This window comes from Notechis scutatus, chromosome Z (assembly GCF_049901735.1).
Source record: "Notechis scutatus isolate UNSWTSFEM ecotype Mainland chromosome Z, rNotScu1.2, whole genome shotgun sequence".
Taxonomy (NCBI): domain Eukaryota; kingdom Metazoa; phylum Chordata; class Lepidosauria; order Squamata; family Elapidae; genus Notechis; species Notechis scutatus.
Window position 1 is genome coordinate 138,702,309 of NC_142025.1, and position 21,985 is coordinate 138,724,293.

Consider the following 21,985-nt stretch of genomic DNA (forward strand, 5'->3'; position numbering starts at 1 on the left):
CTTGACAACGCTATCGAAATGTTACCATTATGTTGACTTTTTTCTAGTTTAGTCACCGAATCCCGATATTTTCTAGTAGATTCCCACAGAAGTGCTAATCAGTTGACCATCCTTAGCTTGTCAATAGCGCTGATCAGGTGCTGGCCTCCAATAAGGCATGGGGAGAATACCAACTTGGAAGAAAATCTGCTTATGCTCAAAATGTATCTACGTAGTGATTGGTACTGTACTCTTCAATAAAACAGCTGACATTTTTAAAGAAAGGTAAATCATTGCATGTAGAAAATGTTTTAATTTATGGACAGCTAATAACTGATGTTGAAAAATAACATTCCAAACTTGTATGTAATCTAAGACAAAAAGCCTTTCCTACCTTTTCCCCCTCTTGTGGGATATTCATACAGACAATGGGTTTTCTTTTGTTTTGTATACTTAGCCATTTTTTTATTTTTTAATCATAATTTGCAGAACTTCTGTAAACCACAGTGAATATACCAAAAACCCAAACACTTAAGGAGTTCTATAGGAATCTCTTTTTGCCTCTATCTGTCTTGAATTCCTTTCTCTTGGGCAATTTAAATTATACAATATCCTGAAAGAAATAATTCAGGAACAGCATAGGTGCTGGAGATGTATTTTGCCTGCCTTCAAGCAAATTCTAGTTAGATATAAAGCTCTTCATATACAGATTCAAAGCTGTAAATATGAAAAAGAAAAACTTTATTTTGAAGGGGAATATTCACAAAAATGATGAAAACTCTTATTCATAATTACCTATGAAAACAAGCTTCATTCTTTGCTCATACCTTGAATAAATCATACTTACACAACATAAACTTCTATGAAGATATTTTTATATGAATTAAAGTTACTGGTACCACAATGGTTTAGTTTTATGTAACCAACAGCTGGAAATGGTTAACCAGCAGTTTTGGGACAATACATAGAGGGCATGTTTCTATTGCCAAATTAACTAAAATTAATGCTAAGTCTGTATCTTTATTAGTCCAACAGGTTTACAATAATTGTAAATTGTAAGCCTCCAGCTACACTAAACAATTTGTGTTCTTGCTCCCATCCGCCCCATCATCAACATTCTCCCTTTTTTAAAAATTGTGACTTGCCAAACCATGCCATTTAAAATGATTGAGATGGCTTTGTAACTTGAGAGAGATGCGATAACGGAGAAAGCCAGGACAAAACTGGTAGTAATAAAATTAAATGTGATATTTTGTAAATTAGGGCACACTGAATGTCATAGAGACAGTGCGACGGAAGGAAACAGAGCTGGGCAGAAAGTAATGCTGCGTAACCATAACAACCAACAAAGACAGGCTACCCGTTGCTCGAGGAGAGAAGTTAGGAGGAGCCTGCGCCAGGGCTGCTGAGGAACGCAACAAAAACTGCCATTTTCCTTTGCTTCCTCTAATGAAAGGGCCCATTCTATTGGCTGTCGTCGAGGCAACTCGCCCCCCTCCCTCAGCCGCCGAGGGTGAGGCTCCGCCTCTCTCAAGTAATCCGAGTCGCAGAGCGTGAGGCGGAAAAGGCGGGGGAAAAAAGTCATGTGATAAGGAAGGTTGTCCTTTTTTCTTTTTTAAAGGAGCTCCTTTTCTTTAAACAAACAAAAAAAAAAACTTCACGTGATCTGATCCGACTGTTCAAACTGAGGGGAGAAAGGCCGGGTAAGTTTATAAAGAGGAATATTACATTGAATTTGGAAATGGAGGGGAACTTGGCACGCGCTCGTTAAAGACATCCTCCCCTAGTTCATTTTAATGGGTCATTCTAAGCGGGGGTTGACTGATCCTGGGGGTCCACTGACAGAATTACCAGCATTACCAGAAACCAGCATTTAGGGTCTAGTCGGAGGCAGTTAAACCTCCCACAATCATGATTGGATATAGTTCGTATTTTGAAAGAATCAGCCTGCCCTCCTCTGTCTCTTTCCAGCCGTATTTGCCTCCGTTCTTTTGCAAGAGGCCCGAGATATTTTTTTAAAAAAGGGGGGCGGGGGTGTTAAATATAGTTTAGTGGGTCATTTCTAACAATAACCCTGTGAAGCAGGCCGTCCGGTTAAGAATTTTTCTCCCCCGCTTTCTTGGAAGCTGGCGTGGGTAGACAGTAGATCTGCTGGGAGATATCAGGGATTTGTGGTAGAGATTCCTGAGGTTCGGTTGCGAAATGAAGACATCCACCAAAGGAATTTGCAGCTTTTCTCACTGTTCGAATAGAATTCTTAATTGGCCAAGTGTGATTGGACACAACAAGGAATTTTCCTCTGGTGCATAAGCTCTCAGTGTACATACAAACAAGAATTCATAATCATAAAATACAAATCATCATAAATCATAGGTACAACACACTGATAGTCATAGGGTACTAAAGCAATCGACACAAATCATAATAGGATACTAAATGAAGGATGTTTGGGATAATTGTGAGTTAAAAGTACTTTCTTCATCTGGGTTCTAAATTGATCAGTGCCTTTAACAGCATTTGTTTTTCTACCATTCTTTAATTGATTGATTGATTGATTAATTGATAAAAAAATTGTAGATACAATCCTCACAATTCATAAATATAACACAGTGTTGGTCATAGGATACTAAGCAATCAATATAAATCATAATAGATTGGGTTTGAATAGAAACCTTATCTGGGTTTTAAATTGACCAGTGACTTTAATTAGTAGCATTTGTTTTTCTACCGTGCTTCAGTTGATTGATGAAAATTTGGAGGGCCCTCCCACTTACATTCAGTAACTCTGAGTGGCTTACAAACATTGATAGGCCTTGTGGGGTTTTTTTCTTTAATAGATCCTGTTCTCCTGTAGTTGTATAGGTTTGGTATACCCTCTTTTTAAAAGTAGGTCCTGCAAATCTAAAGTCTGTATCCCCTGTAATTATACATTTTTTCCTTACAGTGGATCTTCCTTATTCCCAGCCATGGGATCCCAGCAGCAATCTTATGCTGATACAGCTCCAATTTTAACCCAGGCAGATGATACTGAAGGTGAAGGAAAAGACGATCTTCAGCCAGGGCACATAGGGAAAGAAGAAGTACAGGCCCTGACAGGGATATCCTCTCAACATGCAGGCCTTATTGTGGGGGTACTCTTTTTTATTAATCTACTGAACTACATGGATCGCTTCACTGTGGCTGGTAAGCATAATGGAATGGTAGCTGAAATTCTTCCAGTTTCTTATTTGAACTGATGAAATGGGCATGTAACTTTTAAAGCAAAGATAAATAGATTCTCCCCATTCCTGGCTTTGATTAGATCATTATGGATGAAGTTGATGAAAAGTAGTATCTTTGTATCCTCATTCGAAATTCTGAATTTCTTTTTCCTTGTTTCAGGTGTTCTTCCTGACATTGAGAATTTTTTTAATATAGATGATAGCAAATCAGGACTGCTACAGACAGGTAAGGACTGGTGGAATTGGCCTTGGTTGTCTTTTTTCTCCCTTTTGTAACCATTTATACAGTTGATATGGAACAGAGATGGAACATAAAACTCTTTTTCATTTCCTAACAGTTTTTATTAGCAGCTACATGGTACTGGCACCTATTTTTGGTTACTTGGGTGATCGTTACAATCGTAAATATCTGATGTGTATAGGAATCTTCTTCTGGTCTATTGTGACTCTAGGGAGCAGCTTCATCCCCAAGCAGGTATTTATCGGGTGTGGAAGAGGGGACTTCTGGTAAATTTCCAGAAATTATTCTTGAAATTCTGTATTTCAAGCTATAAAACTTTTCTAATAGGCTTAGTGATGAGGAATTCCATACATTCAAATGCATGAAGTTTCATAGCAGGCAACGAGAAGAGGAATTAACCCTCTGGCTGTTGCTGCTTTCAAATAGTTGCATTTCTGGCTCTCTTTTAATCAAACCTCAAATAAATTCTCTAAAATTAGAAAGAAATCTTTCTAAGGTTTCCTGTTTTATTGCTGAAGGCACTTTTGCTTTAAGTAAGCAATAAACAAATAACTAAATAAAGTCTAAACAAAGTTAAAATGTTTAATTCATAGCTCACAACCAAAAGTTTCAAGGTTCCTATTGAGTGTATTCTACATTTAAAGCTTATATCTGCTTCCCTATTGTTCATACACTGTTTTTTATCTCCTCTTCAGTTCTTCTGGATGTTGCTACTTACACGAGGCCTAGTGGGTGTGGGAGAGGCTAGCTATTCAACTATTGCCCCCACCATTATTGCTGACCTGTACTTGGGTGACCGGAGATCCCGCATGCTTAGCATTTTCTACTTTGCTATACCTGTAGGCAGGTGGGAACAGCCTGTGCTCTATATTTGGAGGGAGGGTAAAAAGATGGGTTTTTATCTTTGTTGAAAATAAAAAAACTAACATTACTTTATATAGCTTGCATATCCATATCCTAAAAGAGTTAAGCTGATAGTGTTAACTAGCTTTGGTGGAAGTTGGAAAACCTGCCAGTGTATAGATTTGAATGCTCTCCTGATTTTTTTCTACAGTGGACTGGGTTACATTGTGGGATCAAAGGTGAAAGATGTGGCTGATGACTGGCATTGGGCCTTGCGGGCAAGTAGAATTTATAGCTACTTTATTTTTATTTTTTTAAAAAACAATTTTATTGATTTTTTTTAAAAAACAAACAAAACGTAAAAACATCAGCTCTCTTCCATATATATATACAAACTGTGTCGATTGGTTTATCAGTTTTGTGCATTCATTTCGTAGTCTCAATTACAGTTATATTACATAATAACTCATATTGTCAATCCAAACTTATATATCCTAGTATCGCTATTAGAAAATCATTTGACTATAATTTTATTCATACTTTATGAGATAACTATAATTTAAATGGTTTATTCTATAACAAATCATATAATACCAAATCTATCCTAAAAACACTTTATAGATATGATGTCAAATAACAAAAGAAAAAGAAAAAGCAAAGATATTCCTTGTTATCTAACATTTTCAATATTCTATTATTGTATTTTATCATCCAACCATTGATAGAAAAGGTCCCAAATTTCATAAAATTGTTTATCCTCTTGCTCTCTAATTCCAAATGTCAATCTACTCATCTCAGCACATTCCAATATTTTCTTAATAATTTCTTCCTGCAATGGTATTTTCTCATTCTTCCAATTTTTAGCAAATACAATCCTAGCCGCTGTTAATACATTTACAATCAGATATTTCAAGTCTTTACTGTATGTATCTGTAAGATTCCCAATAAAAAAAACTCCGGTTTCAAATCTATGTGTTTCTTTGTCATTTTTTCCAACCACATGCGGATTTTAGTCCAATATTTTCTAGCATCCTCACAAGTCCACCACATATGGTAATATGAGCCAGGTATCTGATGACATTTCCAGCATTTTTCAGATTTATTCTTGAACATTCTTGCTATCCTCGTCGGGGGAAAGTGCCACCTGTAAAACATCTTATACAAATTTTCTTTATAAGCTGTTGACATTGTCATTTTATAATTTTGCGACCATAATTTTTGCCATTTCTCTAAATCAATCCCATATCCAAAATTCTTCCCCCAAACAATCATAGTTTCTTTAACTTGTTCTTCCTCTAGCTTAATTCCCAGTAAATAACCATATAATTTTTTGATCACCTTCTCATCAGTACCTGTCAAGATCTTATCTAGATCAGTCTGTTTATCATAAAATCCCTCTGTTTTAGAATCTTCATCATACCTTGAATGTATTTGCGCATATGAAAACCAATTCATCTTTATACCTTGTTCCTCTAAATTTTGTATCGATTTAAGTTCACCCTTTTCATCCAATAGTTCCCCATATCTAACTGTTTGTTCCTTCTTATAAATTATAGGATAGGAAAATGCTTCAATAGTCGATAACCAAACTGGAATTTTCAGATAACATTGTCTTTTTATCTTCTCCCAGTTTAACCACAAAGACTCCCGTATATAATGTCTTCTAAAATAACCCTGTGTTTTAGTTCTCTTATACCATAAAAAAGCGTGCCAACCCAACAGCAAATCATGACCTTCTAGTGTCAACAATCTAGTCTTTCTTAATGTTATCCATTCCTTGACCCACATCAAATTTGCAGCTTGGTAGTACAATTCCCAATTAGGCAGGCCAAAACCTCCTCTAATTCTAGCATCTTGCAGAAGCTTTAGCTTTATTCTCGCTTTCTTACCTTGCCATACATACTTCAGCATAATTTTATTTAAGTCTTCAAAATAGTCTTTTCCGAGCCTAATTGGTATTGTTTGAAACAAAAATAAGATTCTGGGTAAAATATTCATCTTGATTGTTGAAATTCTCCCTATTAATGACAATTGTAAATTTTCCCATTTCTTCAAATCTAAAGCTATCTGTTGTTTAAGTTTAATATAATTATTCTCTTTTAATGTACTACATCTTGATGTCAAGTATATTCCCAGATACTTGACCTTGTTCGTGACTTGGATTTTCAACAGGTCTGCCAGTTCTTCTCTTTGTCTTAGTAGCATGTTCTTTGTCAAGATCTTTGTTTTGTCTTTATTTATTTTCAAACCAGCCACCTCACCATATATCTCTATCTTTTCCAATAACTTTGGAGCTGTTTCTAAAGGATCTTCCAAGATAAAGGCTAAGTCATCCGCAAAAGCTTGCAGTTTAAATTCTTCCTTTTTAATTTTCATTCCTTTTATGCTTTTATCATCTCTAATATTTCTATTCAACACTTCCAAAGTCAATACAAATAGCAAAGGAGATAGGGGACATCCTTGTCTTGTGCCTTTTCTTATATTAATAAAGTCTGTAAGTTCTCCCTCCATCATTACCTTTGCTGTCTGCTTATTATATATGGCTTCTATTGCTTGAATAAATTTTCTAGCAAAACCCATCTGTTCCAATAGTAATAACATAAATCTCCAGTTCACATTATCAAATGCCTTTTGAGCATCTAGGAATATCAAAGCCATTTGCTTTTCAGGATGTGCCTCATAGTATTCCAAAGTATCCAGGATTACTCTCATATTGTCTCTAATTTGTCTCTTTGGCAGAAATCCATTTTGGTCTGGATGAATGAAATTGTTTAAATATTTTTTAAGTCTTTCTGCTAAGATTGAAGCAAAGATTTTATAGTCTGCATTTAATAAAGAAATAGGTCTATAGTTCTTAATTTGCAGTGGATCAGCCTCTTCTTTTGGAATAAGTGTAATGTAAGCCTCTGACCATGTTTTGGGTATCATCTTCTTTGACATAGCTTCATTCATAACTTCTAACAATGGAATGCTCAATGATTCTTGTAATGTTTTATAGAATTCTGCTGGAAGCCCATCTGGACCTGATGCTTTCCCATTATTTTGTTTCTTAAGTGCTTCAGTTAATTCCATCATTGTTATATTGCTTTCTAGCATTTCTTCAGTCTCTTTAGATATCTTAGGTAGGTTAGCATTCTGTAGATACTGTTTGACTTTTTCCTCATCAATATTCTCTTGTTTATATAGTTGCCCATAGAAGTCTCGAATAATTTCCTTTTTCTCCTTATTATCATAACAAACTTGGCCTTGGTCATCTATTAACTGCAATATTTTTCTTGATTCTTTCTCCTTTCTCAATTTATATGCTAGCCATCTACCTGGTTTATTTGCATCTTCAAAATAATTCTGTTTAGCATTTCTGATTTTCTGTGCCAGTTCTTCTTTCTCTATTAATTCCATTTTATGTTTAGTTATGTCCAATTTCAATTTAATATCCTTTTTCTGTGGCATTTTCTGTAATTCTTTTTCAAGTCTTTTATACTCATCTTCCAAGGCTTTAGTGGCTTACCTTTTCCTAATATTCTTTTTTCTTATATAATCTATTATCAAACCTCTAGCATATGCCTTCATTGTGTCCCAAACATTCTGCATTGAAGTATCTTCTTTTTTATTTTCTCTAAAGAAAAAAGCCAGTTCTTTCTCCATCCATTGTGTAAAATCTTTTTCCTTTAAGATAGTATTATTTAATGTCCATCTCGATCTTTTTTTTTGTCCCTTCCATTTAATTGTCATTGGGCTATGATCTGCCCAAGTACTTGTTTCAATATTTGTTTCTTGAATATTAGATATTAATTCTGTTGAGATCCAAATCATATCCAATCTGGACCATGATAAATGTCTATTTGAATAGAAAGTGTATTGTTTAGTTTTAACATTTCTTTCTCTCCAAATGTCTTTTAAGATTAATTCGTCTGTCATTTTAAAAAAGGATTTAGGGAGAATCTTTCTATTTTGCTTTGTTGTTGTTGCTATATAGTCCAGTTTACTGTCCACAATTCCATTAAAGTCTCCCATCATAATTATATTAGCATAGTCCAGTCCAGTTATTTTCATGTGTAGTTTTTTATAGAATTCTTCTTGTTTATCATTCGGAGCATAAATTGCAATCAAGAGTATTTTTATATTGTTGTCCATTATTTCCACCATTAATACTCTTCCATTTTCATCAGTATAAATCAATTTTGCTGGGATAGCCTCTTTAATGTATAGAACCACTCCTCTTTTCTTACATTGAGTCAAAGAAGTAAATATTTTCCCTAATTTTGGCTATACTAACAATTGTTCATGTTGTTTTTTAATATGTACTTCTTGTAGACAAATTATATCAAATTTTAATTTCCCTAATTTATGAAAAGTTTTCCTTCTTTTAACAGCTGAATTAAGTCCATTTATATTCATTGTAATCAATTTTTTCTCTTCCATGATTATATTTTATAGTTAGGTTTAGCAGCTCTCGTAGATCTTGGTTCACGTTGTTTTTTGATATCCACCTGTCCACCTACTATGCCTTCTTCTTTTTCAGTCCCCAGTTGTTCCTCTTGAAACTCAATTAATGAGACCTCTTTCTCTGCCTCTTCTTCTCTCCTTCCAAAAAATTCTGCGTAGAAAAGTTCTGCTTTCTCAATTGAATCAATTCTATGTCTCTGTCCTTGCCACGTAAACGTTAATCCTTCTGGAATCAGCCATCTATAATTCACTTCTTTATCCAATAACATTTTGGTCAGGAATCGATATTCTCTTCTCATCTCTCTCACTCTTCTGGGTATTTGTTTCAAAACCACGATCTCTTTGCCTTTGTATTTCAACGTCTTCTCTCTTACCACTTGTAATATTTGTGTTTTGATGGATTTTTTGGTAAATCTGATATGGACTTCCCTTGGTAAGTTATTTCTCATCGCATATCTTGTAAAAACTCGGTATACCTCATCTACTCCATCCATCATCTTTTCCTCTGTAATTTCCAAAACATCCGCCAAAATTTCTATAAAAAAAAATAACCAAAGGGAGCCTCTAGCCTAAAAAAAAATTAAGAAATCAAGAAGGAGCATAAGAAAATAAATATATATATATGAAAGAAAATTCAGTCTGGTTAACTACAAAGTCATGCTAAAGTCCAGTAAAAAAAAAAAAAAAGTAAGAGAAAAAAAAAAGCAAGCCTCAATTTGATGTCTCTTTAAAAATCGCTGCTCATACAGTTTTGACAAAAAATCTCACAGGTTTCTTCTCATATTCAGAGTGTCCTTTCAAGTCTCAGCAAATTAGTAAAAAAAAAGAAAACTCTCACCCAGCCGACACACTTTCTCTTTCAGCCTCTTCCTTTCCGGAGCTGTCCCGACTTCAGCAGCTATGGGGGCTGCCTCTCCGCCGCCGGCAAAAGGACTTCTCCCAGATCAACCAGGGACTTTGCGGTGTCCCTGGGATCCACAGAGTATGCCCTTCACGATCACCATCCCTACGGGACGGTTTAGGTCCGTTTGGACCAGCCAGGGGCGAAGATATCAGCTGCAATCTTGGAGCTCGATTGCAGACCGTATCGTCGCGACGCCAGCTCCTCCCCTCTCCCCGAATTTATAGCTACTTTAGTCAATGTTTGTTGTTACAACAAATGGAGTTATTCTGAAACTTCTTTTTTAAAAAAAAAAAAAAAAATTTTTTATTAATTTTAAAGACAAACAAATCATCATTAACCATTACATACTTAAACCTTTTTCCATTATAAATTTTACAAGTCAAATAAAACCTTATTTTATACAATATAATTCTATTTTAAACCATTTCCATATGAGCATACAAATACCTCTTATCTAATTTCTCTTTACTTCTCTTTACTCTTATTCAATTTCACTATTATTATTTCATCTATTTCTTTCTGACTTGGTTACCATTATTCTCATTCTGTATTTCTGCAAGGTTTTATTAATTCTCCCAGAAACATAAACACACAACACACAAACATATAAAAAATCTTTTAGGAAAGTAACTTGGCCCCAGGTACCCTCTCTACATGGACTTCAATTATATTCATGCTCATCTTACATATCATTACCTATTTTATTTACCATTCTATATCTTCTATATTAGCTTCTCCACACATTTCACTCTTCTTAATTCTATCTTATTTAATCCATCTTAATTTGAGTCATTATAATTTGTATCTTTTGTCCATTCTTTATTATCCCTCTATCTCATTCCTTATAATAAAAAAAAAAAGAATTTCTCCTGAAATCACTAATCAGAGTATGATGCCTTTCTATCTTCCCCCTAAATTAATTAGATTAACATTTAAAATAACACCTAATACCCAATCTGATTCTGCTTGGTACATTCTATCTACTAATTTTTTTTTTAATAAAAGAAAAATAATAAATCCAAAATGATTAAATACATAGTTAAATAATAGATCTAAATATTGAATCTTATAACATTCCCATTGCCTTTTCCAAAAACAAATGCTACTATAATAATTTTATAATAACATCAATACCATAGTCATATTAAACTCTTTAATTAAAATTCAATATTCTAAACATTCCCTTTAATATTTTATTAAATTTTAAAATCAATCATTACTAAACATTTCAACATTTTAATCTCTTATTAACTCTTAAACCATTCTAATTTTCTATTTCTAATACAAATGCTACAATACCATCTTATGTACCTTGCAAAATCTTTTTTAAAGAAATTGTACTTTACCCTTTATCCCTAAAAAAGATTCCTCTTTTCCCATCTGATTTCAAAACTTTGTGGCTTTTCTCCACCTTTTCCCTTTCTTTCTTCCCCCACCAGACCTTCCTACCCGCCCTTCTCCTAGCCTCTGCCTTGCTGGCTTCCCTTCTCTGTTGTGTTCCTTTTTTCTTTTGTTTACTATCATTATATTGATTTTGCACCTTATTTTTCTCTTTCTTGGATGTTTTTTTAAGTCTTATGTCCTTTTTCCTTCCTCTCTTTCTCCTTCCTTTGTTAATCAGCTTTGTAGACTCATTAAAGATGGCTTCTTCTTCTTCTTCTTCTTCTTCTTCTTCTTCTTCTTCTTCTTCTTCTTCTTCTTCTTCTTCTTCTTCTTCTTCTTCTTCTTCTTCTTCTTCTTCTTCTTCTTCTTCTTCTTCTTCTTCCTCCTCCTCCTCCTCCTCCTCCTCCTCCTCCTCCTCCTCCATCTGTTGTAGTGTTTGTTGATAGTTAGCAAGCGCCATTTCTAAAAAAAGGAAGGCTTCTTTCACACCATCTTTTCCATCTGTTTTTGTTTGCTCATATTCTTTTCTCAGTTCCTCAGCAAAAAAAGCCATTATAAATCTTTTCTTTTCTTTTCTTTTTCCCCTCTTTCTTCTTGCACCAACCAAGATATTTAAAAAAAAAAATAGAACAATCCCAAAGTCCTCAATCAATCCAAGCCAAGACAAAGTTCTCACTTTCTCTTCCTGGGGTAGTATCAATCAAAAAAAAGAAAGTCCAAATCTGTATCTTAAAGCCTTATTGGAATTATATTTCAGTCTTCAAATCCTTAAGGCATCTCTTCCAACAAAATCTTAACATATGAATATATTTTTTGTCCTCTCCCTTCCCACTTATCACACAAAGCTAGTTTTTACCTGAAAAAGACAGGTTTCTCAGTATCCACTTATTGATTCCGTAGGGAAGGAGAGTAAACTTTCCTTTCAGCACCTCAAAATTGCCGCTTATTTTCTCTTGTGGAAAGAATCATTCAAAAGGCCATAATTTCCAGGAATTGTGTTAAATGTGTCTTAGAGTCCTGGGTCAACCAAGAAAACTTTCACTCTCAAAGGCTTTCTCCTCTTCCTCCTGCGCATTCTTACCCAGCTGCCGGCTTCTTTGTGGCGGCCATTACAGACCGCCGCTGCACCGTCTTGGGAAAAGGGGGTTCTGCCGGCCGGGGAGGGGGTCTGCAACACCCCAAACCCCTCTCCGGATCCCCCTATCTTCAGCTACCCCTGCAGGGCAGCTTTAGCTCCGAACCCGTCCGGATCGGAGCACCAAAAACGGCTAGCGTAGCAGGGATCGCGCAGTGTCGCGAATCCCTGCCGCTCGCGAAGCCGACAAACCGGAAGTTTCTTCTGAAATTTCTTTTTACTTCTTTTTACCCAAAGTTAGACTGCAGCCTTTTCTCCAGTCATTCACATATATTTTTCTCTTTTCAGAATGTTTCACATTGTTTTGTTTTTTTTTAATTATGCCTTCCACAGGTGACTCCAGGTTTGGGAGCATTAGCTTTGATATTATTGATAACTGTAGTGCGTGAACCACCCCGAGGAGCTGTAGAGACACTCACTGATGCTCCTCTTCATTACACTTCATGGACAGCTGATTTGAGAGCCCTGGGCCACAAGTGAGTCATGTGACAGGGATCATGCTTTTCTATTTTTTTTCCCTGAATTATCTTCTAACCATGAAAACCTCATTTTAATGGATCCAGATCAGTGCAAATACTCATAAATTAGAGTTAAAAACAAGGTCTTATTTCATAACTTGCAGGATAGCTAGAAGTGACATGAAATTTTGTCCCTCCAAGTGAAAGGGCCAGTGGATAGGGCTGGATCACTGACATTTCTCTGGGAAACCACTTGGTTTGTATTCTTTTGAAGAACAGGAACTCACTACTCAGTATGAAATTCACAGGCTGACAAAGAACAACAGATTGCTGTGCTCTGGTAGCATTGGTAGGAGATTTCTACAAAATGTCTGGCCAAAGAACTAGGCATTCATGTATGGATTGTAGAGTATCAGACTTTTTATAATTACCAGGGAAGTGCTGACTACTTTAGTATAGTGATTAAGGTACTGGCCTAGTAACCAGGATACAATTAATTTAAGGCCACCCTTATTCATGAAAGCCTGCCAGATGAATTCGGCCCAGTCACTCGGATCAGCTCATCTCACAGGGTTGTTTTGGAGTAAATAGGCAGGAGTAAAAGATATGTTCACCATTTTGAGTTATACATAAAAAATACGTATATGAGATAGAATAATAGCAGGGAAGTGCTATTGAGGCTAGTGTGTGGATACTTTTGGAGGGTAGCATTTTTGATGTTTTTTCAGCATGAAAGTAAAGAGCTTTTTAGCATATTTGTCATTTTGTTCAAGCCAATGCTTGATAGTGCTTCTCAGCCTTGTGCTACTCACATAGCAAGTTGATTACTCATGGCCGAAGATAGTACTTCCCAAACCTTACCTAAAATTGGGTAAAAGCTATTTTTATTTAGATAAGGACAAATGAACCAAATACCCATCACATCAGGGACAATTAAATTCACTTAAAATTGAAATTTTTATTAAAATATATTTGAAAATATCCAAAAGTATTCCTATTGAGATGAAAATTGATTAAATTACCAGTGATATTTTGTTGAAATGACATAAAGATGATATTGTTTGTCTGGAGTACTGATGATGTTACCTAATTGGATAATGAAATGTCTGCAAGCAAACAACTAAGCTCAGAGAACACCAATCACTCCACAATCTAACCCTGAGCTACATATGTTTTCTATTGATATTGGTTTTACAATTCAGATAGTCCTCAACTATTCATTCAGTAAACATTTTGAAATCGCAGTGGTGCTGAAGGGACTTAAAACTGGTCCTTGAAGTTCAATAAGAGTTTCTAAGTGGTATTGGGTAATGAAGGAAAAAGTTTGGGAAACACTGGCCTAAGACTAATACCATCAGAAAAGTGCTGTAGATCAGGGGTCCTCAACCACCGGGCCCGGACCGGTACCGGGCCGTGGAGCACTCTCTACCGGGCCGCAAAGAATTTTTTTTTTAAAAAAATGGCGGCTTTCTTCACCTTTGGTGAATGCTGCTGGGATCGGGGATCAAGGACACAAATGAAAGAAGAGGAGGGAGGAAGCAACCGAAGCCTGTCCTTCTCTCTGGGTCAGCTCTCTCAGTCGCTCTCTCGCTCCTCCACCAGCACAGGAAGAAACTGCTTCAAAGAGCGGGGGCCTTTTCCTGTCGCCGCAGCTTCCCAAGCGCCCGTTTCTCCCCACCCCACCCCGTCCGCCAGCCCGCCCGCCCGCAGTGCTCCGTTCTGCCTGCCTGCCTGCCTTCGTTAATGGTTGAATCGGAACAGCTTCGGCTGAGTAAAAGAGGCGAATAGTTATTATTCTCAGCCAAAGCTGCTCCCAAACAACCAGAAACTAAGGCAGGCAGGCAGAACGGGACACTGTGGATTGAAGAAGCGGCGTCTTGTGGGCGGGTGGGAGTGGGGGTGAAACGGGCGCTCGGAATAGCTGCGGCGACAGGAAAAGCCCCCGCTTCTTTGAAGCAGTTTCTTCCTTGGATGGTGGAGCAGCGAGAGAGCGAAGCCTCCTTTCTTCCCCGGTCCTTGAAAAATTTTCTGCTTGAAACCGGTCCCTGGTACAAAAAGGTTGGGGACCACTACTGTAGATGACTTCTAACATGAATACAAGTTGTGTCATCTATGGTCATTTTTGGACAATTTGTGACTCAGTTGTAAATCTTTACTTATGAACACATAGAGATATTCTGTTGAGATGACAGATCTCTGACAGCTCAGATCTGTTACCATTTGGTTCTCTCTGATTTGGTTCTGGGAATTCAGTACATGCTGACATTACTTCTTTGTTTCTTTCTGTCCCCTGATTGGCCAGCCGTAGCTTCGTGTTGTCATCACTAGGATTCACTGCCGTGGCATTTGTAACAGGCTCCCTAGCATTGTGGGCACCTGCATTCCTGTACCGCTCACGGTTGGCCACGGGAAATCTCCCACCTTGCCCTAGTGGTAAGGTATGTCATGCAGACACTGATAGGTGAGTTAACAATGGGAACTGTCTTGTGTCTTGATTTCTAGTTTAGTTTATGTTTTTGGTCTCTTTTGAAGAACATCGTGACAACTTATTTCTGAGTTCTTCTAAATACTTTGTATGGCTTTTGAAAAGATTCCAGCAATGCTGATTATTTAACCATTTTGAACCATTTCTGATGAGCCTCACCAGGCCATATATAATTATCATCGCAGCCTTATCTTTGGTATTATCACTTGTGTGACTGGTGTCCTGGGCGTTACTGCTGGAGTGGAGATTTCAAGACGCTGGCATCGCATCAATCCCCGTGCTGATCCGCTAGTGTGTGCCATTGGTCTGCTTGGCTCTGCCCCCTTCCTGTTCCTGGCTGTCATCTTTGCTCAGCAGAGCATTGTTGCCACTTATGTAAGTTTCTCCTTGATTTTAATGTAATCGTTGGGGGCACAGGAAAGGGTATTTCTATGTATGGCATTTCATGGAAAATAATATATCTTGTTAAGATACAATGAAATGATTCTTCTCCGTTCTTCCTTGTAGGTATTTATTTTTATTGGTGAAATACTCCTTTCCCTCAACTGGGCCATAGTGGCAGACATGCTTCTGGTGAGATAATGGGGAAGGGAAAACACGTACATTTGCTCAACAAACAGGGTCTGAGGCTTGGAAATTAATAGCACAAATGCATGCCTTTTAAGTAGAAATAGAGAAACAATCAGCAGTAGAGTTATATCACTAGTAACTGTTCTACGCTACACGACCTCTGATAGTTCATGTGATCAATCTCTGATATTTTGTTGCAGATAGGTTCATCACTATCTGTGTTTGTTTAATTGCCTTATACATTACTGGCAGAAGCACAATCCTACCTATCCACCTTACTTGGTTTTTCCCCCCTTCTGACAAGTAGAAGGGCTAGTGGCTCCAAGCCTGTAGAATCGAAATCCCTGACCCTCCTTTCTTTGTTTATTAAATTTATTTGCTACCTATCTCACCATGGGGCTACTTTGGCTAGCTTACTACAATAAAATGGGGAAACAGATATAAACAATTACAGCTTTATCCTGCAGTCATTGATATTTCTTGACAAAGTGTGTCAAATGAAATATCCCCTTTTTCTCTTTGCAGTATGTTGTCATCCCAACTCGCCGTTCCACAGCTGAAGCTTTTCAGATTCTGTTGTCCCATCTTCTGGGTGATGCAGGGAGCCCTTATCTTATTGGTTTGGTAAGCATTTGGATATAAGGCTTAGGCTGAAGTTGTAGAACTAATATTCCTGTCATCTGTTCCACCTCCTAAGCCGCTTCTCTCCCCCCCCCCCCCACCCCCCATTCTTTCTCCCAATTAAAACAGTTCTTAGCAGATCAAAGCAGTTCACAAAACCTCTTGGAGCTACCGTGTTTCTCCAACAATACGGCCTCCACCAATAGGAAGGCCCAGCATGATTTCTAGGCATGAGGTGAAATTAAGCCCCACCCCCAAAATTTAGGCCTATTTAATTCCCCGCCATTTCTCACATCGTTTGTTAGAACTACACGAGGTGAAGAGAAATGGGGGGGGAAGGGCGGGGGGGAGAGAAAACTTGCCTTTAGGAGTGCCCTGCAGGTAGCCTAGGCTAGAATACCCCGATCTACCGATAGAACATCAGCCGATAGAAGCTCCCTGCAGGCAGAGTCCCCAGCCGCTTCGGGGCGAGGCATGGCTGCCCGTGTCCCCTCGCCATTAGGCAGTGTCTTTCGGGCGATGGAAGCTCCCCAAGGGCAGTCACCACCCACTTCGATCGGCCAGTAGAAGCGGCCTCGGGGCGAGCGCACACACACACTCCCCTCGCCGCGAGGCTGCTTTTATTGGCTGATAGAAACGGCCCCGTGGAGAGGTACGTGCGTATGGGCCGCTCCAGGTGGGGGAGGGAATTAAGTCACCCACGAAAAGACGGTCTAGCCATTTTTTCGGGGCTCAAAAAAAAAAAAAATAAGGCCCAGCCTTATTTTGTGAGAAACACGGTACCTGGATTCCAGGCTCTCCTTGTAGTTTCTTTTCAAACTAAAAGGAAACATTCCAACACAGCTTTGTGCACTGTAACCTCCATAGCACTGCAAGGTCACTGTAGATACTGGGCTTTGGGATTGGAATTAATAGATACGATTAAAGCAGGGCATTTTCATATGTGACTGCAAAACTATGGTTTTGTTCTTGAGACAGTGTAGATTCTATACCTATTTTTGTTTAAAGGTATATAGCAATGTTTCTTTTCCTCAAAATATGAGAGTAATTGAAAATTTGAACTGCTGTTCCAAAATTATGTTTATTTATTTTATGTTCTGCATGCAGTGGGCTGCTATTGTTCAGATTTCAGATATGGAGTAGCTGAATTTCACAAAATGAAATTCTTATTTTCATATTTTCCATTACAAAGGAAAAATAAACCATGATGTGTGCCTGTTTCGCTATTTATTTCAAGTGGGATGAAATAGCAAGAGAAGCAATAAATAATATTCATCTTCATTTCTGAAGGCTTTCCATAGGGAAGTTACCTAATAGATTGCATGATTATTGTTTCCCCCCCTCCCCTCCATAGATTAGTGACCAAATCCAGAGCGATCGCCCCGTTTCATTGCTGTCACAGTTCCGAAGCCTGGAATATGCACTTATGGTCTGCAGCTTTGTGGGTGTTATTGGTGGTGGTTTCTTCCTCGCTACGGCTTGTTTCATTCAGGCAGATCGTAAACGGACAGAGCTATATGTACAAGGTAAAACTTTTTTCCTCTGCCTTTCCACAGTTAGAATGAATGCCTCAAGTATTCAGGCTGTTTTTGAATTCAGTGCTATGTCACAAAAGCACATGTTGCTAATAAAAAAGTGTACATCCTTTGGTTTTATTGTATACTACACATAAAGGAAGAAGTGCTAGAAGTGCAAAAATGCATCTGCTATCCTGAAGTGTTGAGTGTTTGAGAACATTTTCAATGTGGGTTCCTCAGGAGATAGTCACTGGTATTGAATAGAATGACCTGGAAGCATTCTTAACCTCGGATGTTTCATAGATGCTTCTGACCAAGTTTTCCTCAAAATCTATAAAGCATTGCATCGCATGAATTTCTCTCTTTTTTCCAGCACTGTCTTGACTCTTAGTTCCCTATTTTATCTACTTTATCCTTCTCTTTTTTGTGTGTTTCCTTTCTCTCTCTCCCCCCCTCTTTTTTTTTTTCTTAAAAATTCTGAATGAAAGAAGAAAATAACTCACCTCAAATGCTTCTACTTGTAACCATTGAAGCAGTAGCCCCAGAACAAAAGTAATGCCAGGGCATTCAGAATTGTTGTACAATTGTTTTTGACATGATCAGAACTAGAACTAGAATTTTCTTTGCTAAGCAAGGTGGTTAAGTGAATCATCGCCAATTTTACCACCTTTTTTGTAATGATTAATCATTGCAGTTGTTATTTGAATCATAGCGTCATTAAGCAAATCTGGCTCTCCCCCCCCCCCCCCTTTTATCTTACCTTTTTCTTTTTATCAGAAGCTGGGTGGGAAGGTCACAAATAGTGATCACATGATCCTGGGGTCATTTTATTTAGTATATGGCACCCCTGGAACTCTACAACTTTTGTAAATGCCAAGTGCCCAGATTTTGATCGTGTGACAAGAGATGCTGAGAAGATTGTGGGTTTGAGCATCAGTCATAAGTCGTTTTTTTCAGTGCCTTTATAAGGCTTGAAAGTTGATTGGTTGTAAATGGAGGATTACCAGTATATGGCAACATGTAGCTGTGAAAGAAATAAGGAAAGACAATAGCACTGAAACATAGGAAAGAGAGCTCAGGCATTCTCCTTTCAGAATCTTGTTCTCTTTGGATAAGACCCTCCCCTGTGAAGGCAGACCTTAACATGTTCCTTTCCTCACTCCAGGTCAGCTGCACGAGTCTTTGGAAGGGGAGGACCGCATTGTTGTTCCTCAGCGTGGGCGATCAACAAAAGTTCCTGTCTCCAGTGTCCTTATCTGAAGTTTCACCGCGATTCTGCTTCAGTTTTGGAAACTTGAACAGATTTGTATTTGGCAGTTGAGGAAACAGAGAGAGAGAGAGAGAGAGAGAGACTCTCTTAAAGGCACCAAGGCAGGATTATGGACAACAGGACATGAAATCACAAATTTTTTGCTATGTATATAGGACTTTTTTATAAATCACAAACACTATTCAGAGTTGTGTGGTGTTTCTCAGATGAATGAGGGTGAAATAGCAAAAAACCATCTACTTAATTTCCAACTTTTATTTGGATGATTTTATTTTTATTTCATTTATTTTTTTTCCCTGCATTGTGAAATTCAAAGCAACTTGTGCAAAAGGTTTACAAAGTAACTGAAAAAATCAGTCTTCAATAGCCTTGGGTTTTAAGAAAAATGAAATCTTCCAGATCACATCTGTGCTTTTATACAAAAGGCTTTTATTTGCAGTCTCCCTTCATATATTTTTACAGAATTTTTGGATCTCCATTTTTACAAACCTATGAAATATTCTGATAGAAGCTGACCATCTAGATGCCCCTTGCTCCCCCCCAAAAGGAGAAAACCAGTATTCATGACAAAGTCGGTGTTAGGAGGTGCTCTTAAAAAATCACACTATAACGTATCAGTTATATTTTACTTGAGAAGCTAAAAAGGTTTGCATCTCTATTAAGATGTCATTGTCTACTTCTGAAGTATGAAAACTTGCATGAAAAACGTTGCATAAATGGTTGTAGCCTCAGACTCCTATTTAATATTTTTGTTCCTAACATATCGTTGCTTCTGAACATTGGAATGAATGAAGATGGGCAAGGTTTGGATGACTGATATCTTGTTTTGTACAACCAAGTCTTTTTTGGGGTGGGTGGGGGAATATCATCCATAACCTGATTAGTTTCAGCTGCTCCCTCTCTTACTTTTTAATGCTTATTGTTATATATTACTTGCAGTTCTCCTGGCAATCTGGCTTCTGCTCCTGGCGTTAAGTGCAGGGGTTTGTTTCATTTGTCACTTTGAAGTGTAATGTAGTTGCTAGCTGCATTTTGTCTTTACTTTGAGGAGAAGAAGCTTAAATAAAAAGGCTTCCTGCAAAGACATCAGTGAAAGACAGTGGTTGTACTTTAACTATAGGTGGTGTTTTTTTAAATAATTTGTAATGTAAATGGATTAGAACCATTACAGTCAATTATGGATTAATTTCAGTATGCTTCAATGTAAAATCAAATGTAGAAAAATGAGTTGTAATTGAAATTAATTTCTCCTGGCCTGATATCTTATAAATATTTTGAATTAAATTCAGTCCTCAGCCATACTGACCGATCATTATGATACAGCAATAACATTAAGACCACTAGTGTGCTTAAGTCTCCCTTAAGCTGATGGGGAAATGTTACAGTCTGCAGCTTGTGTATTTTCACCTAAAAATTTCATTCCTTTTTTTTTTCTGTTGTCTGTGTTAAATGCAAATTATTTCTTCATTCATCTGAAAAATGTGGGTTTGGCTTGCACCACAATAATTAATTCATTTTTGAAAATTTTTGGAGGAACTGTTATTAATTTACATTAGTGGTTTCTTTTTCTCAGATATTAGAGGTGGGAATAATTTGTTATCAGATTAGATAAGGTAACTCTTTTTTAACAGCACAGAATTTGCAAATTCTCCAAGGCAAAACCATATGAAATTTCATCTGATAGCAAATGTAAAACTTATATGATTATGTGCTTTAACTGGTTTTGTTTATAAACAGATCTTTGGAGTAGTAAAAGCGTGATTGCGATATAGAACTTAAGACTTATGTACCGCTTCATAGTGCTTTACAGCCCTCTCTGAGAGGTTTATAGAATCAGCATATTGTCCCCAATTATCTGGATCCTCATTTTACCAACCTCTGAAGGATAGAAGGCTGAGTCAACCTTGAGCCGGTCAGGTTTGAACTGCAATTCTAACCACTATGCTACCAGGCCTCAGGTCCAAAATCATATTTTCCTTAATGCAGATTTTAGTATATTGTTTGACTTGTTAATCATTTATCACTTTTAAACTTCCTTTCAGTTTGAATGCTGTCTTGACTTCCTTTGATATCTTGAACTTGAATGTCAATGTTAGTTTTACAGGTGCTTGGTGAATCTTTTACGTGAACCATGATCATTGTGGCTTGCTGTTTTGAATTTCAGGTGGGGTGGGAGAGAAGGGAAAAAGCACAGAATAACGTGTAGATTGCTACAACAAAATTGGTGCAGAAATAGGAGGATACGATTAGCAAGAATGTTTCTGGATTTGCAGTTTGGTGTTGTTTGGTGCAAGTAAGAAACAGCATAGTGTTTCAATCCTGGTAAGTACAACTTTTTACCAAGCTCACTGATACATAAAGTCTTATGAAACAGACTGCAGTTTGCAGACTTTTTATATACAGTAATCTGAAATGCTTAACACTTTTCCTGGACTGAACCATTTTTGGATATTTGAGGGGAGGTGCATGCTAAAAAGTCATTATGCATGTAGCATAATACCAAAATTAAAGGAAGACAAAGTCAGCCCTTCTAAGAATTTAAAAAGATGCAATAGACAACTCTTGTGTCTATCTCATCTTCATAAGTGAATGACACTCTTTTAAAAAAAAAGTTGGATAGTGTGGAGAAAGCCTTTTATATTTCAAAAATAAGCAATGATAAGAGGATATGATTTTCTTTCTCTGCTTTGGGGTTATTTTATGCAAAGAATAGACTTACTATGAACCACTTTGTATACATAAGTAGGATATATGTATTAATAAAACATGAAGCTGCTTTATCATGTTTACTTCGACTGGTGTCTTGTCTTGATTTTACTGTGTATCAGAAGACTTTTTTCTGGAATCTGTAATAGTTTCTCCTCTTCCATTGCCCAAAATATACAGTCCAGAAAATCTATTTAGGATTTAAT

General features: G+C 37.2%; 1 protein-coding gene across 1 annotated transcript; it reads left to right on the forward strand.

The window, feature by feature from the left end:
- The first annotated feature begins 1,525 nt into the window (after window positions 1-1,525).
- SPNS1 (SPNS lysolipid transporter 1, lysophospholipid) lies at window positions 1,526-21,862 on the forward strand. Its single transcript, XM_026677524.2, has 13 exons — window positions 1,526-1,682; window positions 2,924-3,162; window positions 3,361-3,426; window positions 3,539-3,675; window positions 4,137-4,288; window positions 4,496-4,562; window positions 12,486-12,628; window positions 14,913-15,071; window positions 15,281-15,470; window positions 15,603-15,668; window positions 16,191-16,289; window positions 17,641-17,812; window positions 18,969-21,862. The coding sequence occupies exons 2-13, from the start codon at window positions 2,946-2,948 to the stop codon at window positions 19,061-19,063; spliced, it is 1,563 nt and encodes a 520-aa protein (XP_026533309.1). The 5' UTR covers window positions 1,526-1,682; window positions 2,924-2,945; the 3' UTR covers window positions 19,064-21,862.
- The last annotated feature ends 123 nt before the right edge of the window (window positions 21,863-21,985 follow it).

Excerpts from the sequence above, each read along its gene's own strand:
- SPNS1 (XM_026677524.2), top strand. The coding sequence starts at position 2,946 with ATGGGATCCCAGCAGCAATCTTATGCTGATACAGCTCCAATTTTAACC. Across the intron at positions 12,629-14,912 it reads TTGAGAGCCCTGGGCCACAA|CCGTAGCTTCGTGTTGTCAT; the intron begins GTGAGTCATGTG and ends CTGATTGGCCAG. Across the intron at positions 16,290-17,640 it reads GCCCTTATCTTATTGGTTTG|ATTAGTGACCAAATCCAGAG; the intron begins GTAAGCATTTGG and ends TCCCCTCCATAG.